This window comes from Bos javanicus, chromosome 11, assembly GCF_032452875.1.
Source record: "Bos javanicus breed banteng chromosome 11, ARS-OSU_banteng_1.0, whole genome shotgun sequence".
Lineage (NCBI taxonomy): Eukaryota > Metazoa > Chordata > Mammalia > Artiodactyla > Bovidae > Bos > Bos javanicus.
The window spans coordinates 24,831,282-24,843,399 of record NC_083878.1 but is presented as its reverse complement, the minus strand read 5'-3'; the positions used below and the strand labels follow the sequence as shown (position 1 = coordinate 24,843,399).

The 12,118-nt window shown below is 38.8% G+C and overlaps 1 protein-coding gene across 7 annotated transcripts in view; it reads right to left on the bottom strand.

Moving 5' to 3' along the window:
• Positions 1-12,118, bottom strand: part of EML4 (EMAP like 4) — a 154,597-nt gene that overhangs the window by 27,489 nt on the left and 114,990 nt on the right. For all 7 annotated transcript variants that reach the window (XM_061432181.1, XM_061432184.1, XM_061432185.1 and 4 more), the window contains 2 exons: positions 11,014-11,148; positions 10,772-10,907 (listed from right to left, as the gene is read on the bottom strand). In XM_061432181.1, coding sequence (XP_061288165.1) covers positions 10,772-10,907; positions 11,014-11,148 — 271 coding nt within the window. The remainder of the gene's footprint in view (positions 1-10,771; positions 10,908-11,013; positions 11,149-12,118) is intronic.

Genomic DNA, 12,118 nt, shown 5'->3' with positions numbered 1-12,118 from the left:
AAGCAGAGAAGTATTTTAAAAACTGACAGCTATACCAGTGTGAAAGCTGAACAATGACCCAGGTTTCTGGTATGCTCTCAGCACTTTCACAAGTACCCAGGAAGGAACAAGGCAGGCATAAAAATATAATCAAAGCCTCTTTCTTAAGAGTGAAGATAACAGAGTTTGGTACTCAAGCCCTTTTCCTTGGTATTCATGATGCCTTACTCAGAGAAGCTCTTCCCAGAGATAAGGGAGCTCAGCCTGCTGCTCTGTGATGACCTAGGGGGTAAGAAGGGGCATGGGCTGGGAGGGAGGCTCAAGAGGGAAGAGATAAATGTATACTTATTGCTGATTCATGATGTTGTACGGCAGAAGCCAACACAACATTGTAAAGCAAGTATCCTCCAATTAAAAAAATTTAAAATAAATGAATAAATAGAAAGCAGGGGCAGCTTGTATGCAATGTGCAAAACAAAATTTATTTTAAATACTCTGTTTAAAAGAAAAAAAAAACAAAAACACAGTAAAAGCTTTTTGGAAGATGGTATCTTGCAGACTAATTACTAGGTTCATAATGACCAGGTAGAGCCTGGTTTAAACATGACCAGTCAGTCAATAAAATACACCTTAGATTCCCCTTGGGGGGGGGGGGAAAATTAAATTTAATAACTATTCAGTGGGGGAAATGGATGAAGGTGGTTAAAGGTACAAAGTTCCAGCTGTAAGTTCTGAGAATTTAATGTATAATATGGTGACTACAGTTAACAATAGAGTATCATATATTTGAAGATGCTAAGACAGTACATCTTAAAAGTTCTCAGCACAAGAGAAAAATCTCTATGTGAAGTGATGGATGTTAACTTATTGTGGCAATCATTTTGCAAGATAAACATATAGCAAATCAACTTATTGTATACCTTATACAAAGTTATGTGTCAATTATACCTCAACAAACTGGAAAAAAACTGTTCATTTTCTAATAAAATTGCTCATCAGCTGACAAATGGAAAAACAAAATGTGGTATTATTCAGTGACAAAAAGGAATAAGGTACTAATACATGAAATAACATGGATGAACCTAAAAACATTAAGATGCAACTCAAAGAAGCTGTTCACAAAAGACAACATATTTTATGATTCCATTTACATGAACTGTCCGACAGGCAAATCCAAAGAAGGCAAGCGGTTGCTAGTGACTGAGGAGAGAGAGGAATGGGAAGGGACTGCTAACGGGCACAGTGTTTCATTTTGAGGTGATAAAAATATTTTGAAGTTAGACAGCGGTGATAATTACACAACTCTGAATATATTAAACATCACTGAATTGTACATTTTAAAATGATAAAATTTTATGGTATGTGAAGTATCATCTCAGAGAAGATGTTAACTGAGATTGCTCATTTACCATTTGAGCTGTCATTATATTGTTAATATTAACTAAAATGTGTAGGGCTTTGGTATCTTAAAAAAAATTATGCTATAGTTGACTCTCAGTATTTCTCAGTGTGAGGCAGCTAGTGGCATAAATAACTTAACAGATAGGTATCTCTGGCAAGGGGAAAGGAAAGGGCCTGCAAGCTTTGGAGTAGACCTTTCCTGATTCAGCAGAGCTGGGAGCAGAGCTCCAACAAACTTGCTATTCAGGTCAACTGCCTCGGCTCACATCAACATTCATCACCTAAAAATACTTTAAACACTGAACAACACAACTGTGTCCAGTAGGATATCCAGCCAATTATCTATCATGGCCCTGATGTGATCAAGAAAGAAAGAACATCTGAGAGATGTGAACTTTCTGAGAGTATTGCTGGCTTTATTTGGACAGTTAAAAGTTGGGGGTGAGGGGTGAGAGGGAGCTTGAGCTTATTTTTCTCACACATGGTCAAATTAACAAAAGTAGTCTGAGAGTACCATGTAAGAAATTATAAAATGCAGGGGTGTGTTTTACAACTCTCCATCAGAAAGCAGGGAAGTGAAATACAGCTTTTCTATTTTTAATTCAGTCTTCCCTACTTCTAAACATTACAAATACCTTGTTAAACACTTAAGATCTTCCTAGAAAGACAGAATCATAGAAAATGGAGAAACTGAAGAACAAATGCTTCATCAAGAATAAAAATACTCTACTTTAGATAGTATTTACCTACAAAGTAATTTATAGTCTAAGATTTCCTTCTCATGGGCCTATATTTCTGACATTCTAATTTAAGCCAAATAATGTTTGAAATACCTGCCAAGAAAAATAATTATCCTTGTATTTAAAAACCTACTGTACCTCCAGGCATAATCATGGCCAAGTCTATCCAAGCTTAACTGCAAATCCCCCCTTTATTCTCAACTCTAACAGAAACAAGGTTTCCATAAAAAGCAAGTTTATCTAGACTGCCAAATAAAGACTGTTTGGAGGGCTTTCTGTGCCTGTTTAAGTACAGAATCAAATGTCAGGGAGACTTTGAAATTTATGTTATATTCTTGTGTGTGTACTAAGTCATGTCCGACTCTTCGTGATCCCATGGACTGTAGATCGCCAGCCTCCTCTGGTCCATGGGATTTCCCAGGCAAGAATACTGGAGTTGGGTTGGAGAATTCATAGGAGAACTCAACTGGAGAAGGTCATAGCAGAGACATTACTTTGCCAACAAAGGTCCGTCTAGTCAAGGCTAAGGTTTTTCCTGTGGTCATGTATGGATGTGAGAGTTGGACTGTGAAGAAGGCTGAGTGCCAAAGAACTGATGCTTTTAAACTGTGGTATTGGAGAACACTCTTGAGAGTCCCTTGGACTGCAAGGAGATCCAACCAGTCCATTCTGAAAGAGATCAGCCCTGGGTGTTCTCTGGAAGGAATGATGCTAAAGCTGAAACTCCAGTACTTTGGCCACCTCATGCGAAAAACTGACTCACTGGAAAAGACTCTGATGCTGGGAGGGACTGGGGGCAAGAGGAGAAGGGGACGACAGAGGATGAGATGGCTGGATGGCATCACTGACTCGATGGGAAGTGAGTCTGAGTGAACTCTGGGAGTTGGTGATGGACACGGAGGCCTGGCGTGCTGCGATTCATGGGGTAGCAAAGAGTTGGACATGACTGAGCAACTGATCTGATCTATTTCTTGAGGGGATCTTCTCGACCCAGGGACTGAACCCACATCTGCACTGGCAGGCGGACTCTTTACCACTGACCCACCTGGGAATCCCGTTATATTCTCAGCAACGTGCAAATGTACACATGTTGATATTTGGTGAAATGGTGTTTCTAAGTTCCTTTAAGGAACTTGGTAAAGATTTAAGAATAATGAACATTTTAAGGGGGGTACAGATACTTTCAACCTCCCCCTCAAAGAATCTTGAAATTTTTTCGTAAAAGAAAAACTCTGAACTATTTCATATATATAGGAAACAACAAATACCTTGTACCCACGTAAGAAACAGAAAATACTGAAATAACGTAAGTGTCCACAGATGGATGAATGGATACAGAAGACGTGGTGTACACACAATGGATTAAAAAGATAGAAATCCTGCCATATGCAACATGAATGGATCTTGAGGACATTAAGCTAAGTGTAAGAAGTCAGAGAAAGACAAATACTATGAGATCTCACTTACATGTAGAATCTAAGAAAAAAAAGAATTCACAGAAAGAGAACAGACTGGTGGTGGTCAGAGGTGGGGGTGGGGGTAGAAGAAATGTGTGAAGGCAGTCAAAAGGTATCAACTGTGAAATTTAATGCAGAGCATGGGGACTATATACTATAATGTATATTTGAAAGTTGCTAAGGGAGCACTCCTTGGAAGGAAAGTTCTGACCAACCTAGATAGCATATGCAAAAGCAGAGACATTACTTTGCCAACAAAGGTCCATCTAGTCAAGGCTATGGTTTTTCCTGTGGTCATGTATGGAAGTGAAAGTTGGACTGTGAAGAAAGCCGAGCGCCGAAGAATTGATGCTTTTGAACTGTGGTGTTGGAGGAGACTCTTAAGAGTCCCTTGGACTGCAAGGAGATCCAACCAGTCCATTTTGAAGGAGATCAGTCCGGGGTGTTCTTTGGAAGGAATGATGCTAAAGCTGAAACTCCAGTACTTTGGCCACCTCATGCGGAGAATTGACTCATTGGAAAAGACTCTGATGCTGGGAGGGATTGGGGGCAGGAGGAGAAGGGGACGACAGAGGATGAGATGGTTGGATGGCATCACTGACTCGATGGACGTGAGTTTGAGTGAACTCTGAGAGTTGGTGATGGACAGGGAGGCCTGGCGTGCTGCAATTCATGGGGTGGCAAAGAGTCGGACACGACTGAGTGACTGAACTGAACTGAAGGGAGCAGATCTTAGAAGTTCTCATCCCAAGAAAAAAAAATTGTAACTGTGAGGTGATGCATGTAAACTTATTTCGGTAATCATTCTGCAGTACATACAAGTATCAAGTCATTATAGACAAGGTTACATATTAAAAACTATATATATTAAGCTAGACAAGGTTATATATGAAAATATTATAAAACTGGAAAAACAGGAAACAGAAAATACTAATTACTTTGAAGATTCCCCTTAATTTACATTTAAGATAAGGAAAAAGTGGTTTGGAAGCAAGAGAGCTCCTTATGAGGCATAAAACACAGTTTTTGTTTGTCTCCTATTCACTAAAATAAAAGAATTAGCTGTGAAATTATACTTCTGCAATTCCCAAATGTCCCTTTATTAGATGCAATTATGACAGTATATTGAAATTTTGGTTGATAAAGACTGCCATGGGTACAGAAATATCTTATCAGGGAATACGTAAACTGGATCAATCTATTAAAATTTGGGGCAAGAATTTAGAAATGGAAACTATGAACGTCTGTTCCAATCCACTCTTACACATTTATTTTACTAAACTCACCAAATCCTTCCCAGCCTTACTTACATAATGGAAAACTCCATATATAAAGGAAGAAACCAAATTCTCAGCAAGTTCGCCCATAATAGGGTCAGTCACATAGCAAATTTCATGTGCCCAGCAGCTTACAAGATTAGATTTTCTGTTTTCTGTTTATGCCTAGGCAGATTTTCTCTGCACAAAGGGTAAGGCACCAGTTTTTCAGACAAAAACGAAAATAGAAACAATCTGGAACCTTTACCAGCCCCTGTACACTAAGGCCAATGAAGGGTGCATTTATATCCAAACTACTCAGAGAGGTAGGGTAATGTATGTCAACAATTTAAGTCATGGTTTTGATAATATTTTGATAATATAATACTGCTCCTGACATTCCCGATACTGAAAATGTATGCCTAGGAAAGAGAAGAGAGTAGGAAGAAAAAGAAAAGAGAGTGGGGAGGATTACTGATAATACTATTCTTCTCTTTTTTTTCTTAAGGATCCTCAATCCAGAGCTTCTGGGTCAGTGAACACATGGAGACTTGGAGAGAGTGTTATTTCCGGAGAGGGCATGGAGGTTCTGGACAGGTCCTTTCCCCAGGCCTTGTCCTAATCACCTTTTCCATCTGACTGTTCTTGAGTTATCTCCTTTCATAATAACTGGTGATCTACTTTGTAGCAATGGCTACAGCGCTCGCCAGGTTCCAGTACTGGAACGAATTTACTGTCTATCTGCCATGATGCCTCAACTGCACATATGGTCACTTGCTCGCACTAAGGATGATGGTGGAAGATCATCAAACTGAAATGAGAGAACTCATTTCAATTGCTAGCTCTGAAGGCTCTCAGCTAATTAATAGATGTCTTCAATTGTTGGTTTTTATGTATGGAAAGGGCTTCCCTTATGGCTCAGCTGGTAAAGAATCCGCCTGCAATGCGGGAGACCTGGGTTTGATCCCTGGGTTGGAAAGATCCCTTGGAGAAGGGAATGGCTATCCACCACAGTATTCTGGTCTGGAGAATGTCCATGGGGTCGCAAAGAGTTGGACATGACTGAGCAACTTTCACTTTCACACATGGAAAAGGGGTGTGAAGTGGAAGACAGTAATGTCACAAATATAAAAAAACAAATCCTCGGGGGAAATGTCTCAGGAACCTCAGGCTGGTTCCGCATAACCTCCTTTTTCTTTCTCCCTCTCCTTTTTGTTTGTGGAACTCAGAAACTGACACGCTTATTTTTTTTTTCTCTCCTGCTACTGCTGCTGCTGCTGCTGCTAAGTTGCTTCAGTTGTGTCTGACTCTGTGCGACCCCACAGACCTACTGCTACTAATAAAGAATCTCTCTCTACTTCCAATCCACTGACTTTAGAACAAGTTCTCTAATTTTCTCTCATAACCTTCTACCTTGAAGGAAGTATTCTATATGGTTCTATGGATACTGTTTCAGTTTTATTGTCCTTAAACAGTAAGGATAAATAGGGTTGAATAAATGCTATTTTTTTCAATTTAATTTTTATTTTGGAGTATAGTTGATAGAAAATGTTGTGTTAGTTTCAGGTGTAAAGCAAAGTGATTCAGTTACACAATATCCATTCTTTTACAGATTCTTTTCCTGTAAAGGTTATTACAGAATACTGAATAGAGTTCCCTGGGCTATACAATAGGGTGTTGTTGATTATCTATTTTATATATATTAGTGTGTATGTGAAAAAAGGCTATTTTCAATGCCTTTCCTCTGATTTCTTCATGTACCACAGAAAAGGGCAAAGTGGACCTTATATTAGAGCACGAATGAGACTTGAGAATAAAATATATCTGTATTTTTGAGGAAAATTAATTTGAGGTAATGCTGAATGAATTCCAAGGCCCACTACTGGGGGTGGGAACAGGAGGTGTAGTGAGAAAAAGAAAAAGAAGAAAGAGACTAGCTATGAATTTATTCTTTTTTTCTTTCTGCTCCCATTTTACCATATGGCCATGCACAATGCTCTCACAGATACCTCCAGACTCAGTCCAGGGGAGAATGAATCCTGTAGTCTGTTGCTATGTTGGGAAAAGGAGATGAGAAAGGGAGAAAATGTACCACAAATGTAGTAATCGGGACTATCTTTCTATATTACAAATAACTATGTTATCCAACAGCTGTTAAGGTACTTGGCAAATATCATATTGCATCGCTTATATGTGGAATCTACAAAAAGGTATAAAATAACTTATCTACACACAGAATAGAGTTATGGATGCAGAAAACAAACTGACGGCTGCTAAGGGGTAAGAATAGCAAGGAGCGATAAGAACGCCTTCCTCACTGATTACTGCAAATAGAGGAAAACAACAGAATGGGAAAGACGAGAGATCTCTTCAAGAAAATTAGAGATACCAAAGGAACATTTCATGCAAAGATGGGCTCAATAAAGGGCAGAAATGGTATGGATCTAACAGAAGCAGAAGATACTAAGAAGAGGTGGCAAGAATACACAGAACTGTACAAAAAAGATTTCCACAACCCAGATAATCACGATGGTGTGATCACTGACCTAGAGCCAGACATCCTGGAATGTGAAGTCAAGTGGGCCTTAGAAAACATCACTATGAACAAAGCTAGTGGAGGTGATGGAATTCCAGTAGAGCTATTTCAAATCCTGAAAGATGATGCTGTGAAAGTGCTGCCCTCAACATGCCAGCAAATTTGGAAAACTCAGCAGCGGCCACAGGACTGGAAAAGGTCAGTTTTCATTCCAATCCCAAAGAAAGGCAATGCCAAAGAATGCTCAAACTACCACACAATTGCACTCATGTCACACGCTAGTAAAGTAATGCTCAAAATTCTCCAAACCAGGCTTTAGCAATATATGAACAGTGAACTTACAGATGCTCAAGCTGGTTTTAGAAAAGGCAGAGGAACCAGAGTTCCAATTGCTAATATCTGCTGGATCATCGAAAAAGCAAGAGAATTCCAGAAACACATCTATTTCTGCTTTACTGACTATGCCGAAGCCTTTGACTGTGTGGATCACAATAAACTGTGGAAAATTCTGAAAGAGATGGGAATACCAGATCACCTGACCTGCCTCTTGAGAAACCTGTATGCAGGTCAGGAAGCAACAGTTAGAACTGGACGTGGGACAACAAACAGACTGGTTCCAAATTGGGAAAGGAGTATGTCAAGGCTGTATATTGTCACCCTGCTTATTTAATTTATATGCAGAGTACATCATGAGAAACGTGGGGCTGGAAGAAGCACAAGCTGGAATCAAGATTGCTGGGAGAAATCTCAATAACCTCAGATATGCAGATGACACCACCGTTATGGCAGAAAGTGAAGAGGAACTAAAGAGTCTCTTGATGAAAGTGAAGGAGGAGAGTGAAAAAGTTGGCTTAAAGCTCAACATTCAGAAAATGAATCACTTCATGGGAAATAGATGGGAAACAGTGGAAACAGCATCAGACTTTATTTTTTGGGCTCCAAAATCACTGCAGATGGTGATTGCAGCCATGAAGTTAAAAGACACTTATTCCTTGGAAGGAAAGTTATGACCAACCTAGATAGCATATTAAAAAGCAGAGACATTACTTGACCAACAAAGGTCCATCTAGTCAAAGCTATGTTTTTTCCAGTAGTCACGTATGGGTGTGAGTCGGACTATAAAGAAAGCTGAGTGCCGAAGAACTGATGCTTTTGAACTGTGGTGTTGGAGAAGACTCTCGAGAGTCCCCTGGACTGCAAGGAGATCCAACCAGTCCATCCTAAAGGAAATCAGTCCTGAATGTTCACTGGAAGGACTGATGTTGAAGCTCAAACTCTAATACTTTGGCCACCTGATGCGAAGAGCTGACTCATTTGAAAAGACCCTGATGCTGGGAAAGATTGAGGGCAGGAGAAGAAGGGGATGACATAGGATGAGATGGTTGGATGGCATCACCGACTCAATAGACACGAGTCTGGGTAAACTCCGAGAGTTAGTGATGAACAGAAAGGTTTGGTGTGCTGTGCTCCGTGGGGTCGCAAAGAGTAGGACACGACTGAGCAACTGAACTGATTTGAGGGGGTAAGAAGGAGAAGGGATTAAATTGGGAGACTGGGACTAACACATACATACTACTATATATAAAACAGGTAACTAAAAAGCACGTACTGTATAGCACAGGGAACTCCACTCAGTACTCTGTAATGGCCTCTCTAAGGAAAGAATCTAAAACAGAGTGTATATAAGTATACCTATAACTGATTTACTTTGCAATCCACCTGAAACCAATACAACATTGTAAATCAACTATTCTTCAATAAAAATTTTCAAAAATTAAAAAAAAAAAAAGAAAGGAAAAGGTCCTTGGGCCCATCCTTTTTTAAGTGGATAAGGACAATTTTAATGACTATTTAGAAAATGATACCGCTAAATTTTGCAGGTCTTCAGTTTTAGTATTTTAATAAATCTAATATCCACAGGCAGGTCTAAGGTTTCAGCTGGATCCCAACTCCAACAAGTAGAATTCTGAAGTGATGGAGTCTGATTCCATGACGTATACTACTGTTTGCTAGTTCCAGTAGTATATGTACACTACTGTATACTGTATTACATGATGTATACTATTCTTATATTACCCATTTAAAAATAACTTCAAGCTTTTAACAGAGAGCAATGTTAATTCTGCATGACCTCTATCATTTAGCCACGTAAGATACTAGTTTTCCAAAGCTCCAGTTTCAGAATAAATGTACAGTATCACTCTTTTTGAAGGATAATCTTTCTTCTGATGTCCAATCCAGTTATTCCCATCTCTCTTAAGAGTTTTCATCTTTTTCCCACCACAATACTCATTTTACTTTCAGGTTTAGTCAACCTTAAAAAGACTATTGATTCGAGTAACTCTACTTTTCATTCCATTTTCAATTGGGATTCTCAAAAGTCTCCATTTAAAAACTGGCTATTCTACACTCAGCTGTTCTACAGCCTTTTCTATTGAAATTGTGAACTTCTAATGGTCTTTTCTTGGTTCTTATTCTTCTTGACCTTATAGACCTCCTTCCTGATACTCCTGGGAACGTTCTCCTCTTCTTTGTTCAGGAGCACTAAATAAGAAGTTCTATCTTACTAACTTCTTTTTAAAAAATCTGCAATCCTTGCAGGCTTTTTTCTGGTCATCTAACTGTGGGACAAAGTATCCTTGGCCTCATAGCTCTTCTATCTTCCATGGTGAACTCAATCAGGTTTAAGGATTATTGTGGGTAACTCAAAAAAATCTGTATCTTTAATCTCTATTTGAATTTTCAAGGGCTCAGTATATATTAGTTTAAATTGATAAGAGCAACTGCAAAACACTGCTATTTTTTAAAACAGTATTTCCTTCATGCTGGCTATCTCTTGTTTGTTCACACATGACAAATTCATTCACACTATCCTGGAAGTGTCATTCCTTCATGCTGGCTATTTCTTGTTTCTGTTAACACATGACAAAGTTATTCACACCATTCTGGCTGCGTCACAGTCATAACCATTTTCCTCCCTTAATGTACACTGATCCGTAACTGGGATTAAGGTTCCCTATCTTCTGTAGTGTTCTACATTCATTATGGTTTAGCTTAAATACCATTTCTTCTGTGGGGGCTTTACAAAATACTGAAGACTGGGGTGACTTCTCTCTCAATCTCTATAGTTTTTAACATGGTATTTGTATCATCTTTTCTAATTATTTTGTATTAATCTCCTGGAAGGAAAGGTAGCCAAATGTAGGCTATATATGCTTAATAAATGAGTAGATAATTTGATATTAAAAAAGGCTGTTATGAAGAACCATAGAAAAAGAAATGTATGTTAGTGCCTCTCATACGGTCTCCTTACAGCTCCCTCTCCCCTGGTCTGGGTAGCAGATGGGACTGCAACAGTGACACTGCAAACTAAAAAGGATGATCCCACATGAGATACTATACCTTTAGGCCCTTTCCCAGGTGTGGGCTCTACAGTAGTTTTGCTCCATATGAGTATGACTCCACCTGAGTCTCCAGCAAGAACATCTCCATTTCCCAAGAAAGCTAAACACTGCACAAATTTTGGTTTTTCGTATTTCTACAATGAAACAATGAGAATTTTCAGTTTTCCCCTTTGGCATGATGACTTTATCCTTACTCAAAATTAAAGTTCTATAATGAAGTTGTAACATTATGATCCTTACCCCAAAAACTCCTTGTTTTTTTGTTAGTGAATTGCCACTCCAGGTCCAGAAAAAAATATGTGATTTACCACATGTTATTATGATATTTGCATCTGTTGGATGGAACCCCACAGCCAAAACAACTTCATTTGTTGTCTGTGAAAAGAGAAATACAGCTTTAGATGCATGTATATCCTTATCTTCATTAAATACCAATTACAGGTCCCGATAATCAAAGACACGGAATTTTATTTTTTGGCCACACCACATGTAGCATGTGGGATCTCAGTTCACTGACCAGGTAATCAAACCTGTGACCCTAGCAGTGGAAACACAGAATCTTAACCACTGGACCATCAGGGAAGTCCCAAAGATAGGGAAAATTTTTAAGGAAATGCCTTTTCTTCCAAAGTCTATTTTCCTGAAAAACTTAAGTAATACATTTTTAGAATAAAATGGTTTAAATTTGATGTCCTTATCTTATTATATTATCTTTTATGCCATCTATATATAATAACTGCATTAAAAAGACATTTACGCAAATCACAGTTTTAATTTCTTGCACATTCAGGGAAAAGAACACTAAAACTAGCAAATGAAAGAGCAATATAAATTCTGTCTTAAAGACACTGCCATTTTGGTCTTAAACCCCCCCCCCCCCCCCGTTTTTTTTTTTTTACTATTACTATTGATCATTCATTCAAGATAAGAAAGCTGTGGTACATATACACAATGGAGTATTACTCAGCCATTAAAAAGAATACATTTGAATCAGTTCTAATGAGATGGATGAAACTGGAACCTATTATACAGAGTGAAGTAAGCCAGAAAGAAAAACACCAATACAGTATACTAACGCATATATATGGAATTTAGAAAGATGGTAACAATAACCCTGTGTACAAGACAGCAAAAGAGACACTGATGTATAGATCAGTCTTATGGACTCTGTGGGAGAGGGAGAGGGTGGGGAGATTTGGGAGAATGGCATTGAAACATGTATAATATCATGTATGAAACGAGTCGCCAGTCCAGGTTTGATGCACGATACTGGAGACTTGGGGCTGGTGCACTGGGACGACCCAGAGGGAGGGTATGGGGAGGGAGGAGGGAGGAGGGTTCAGGA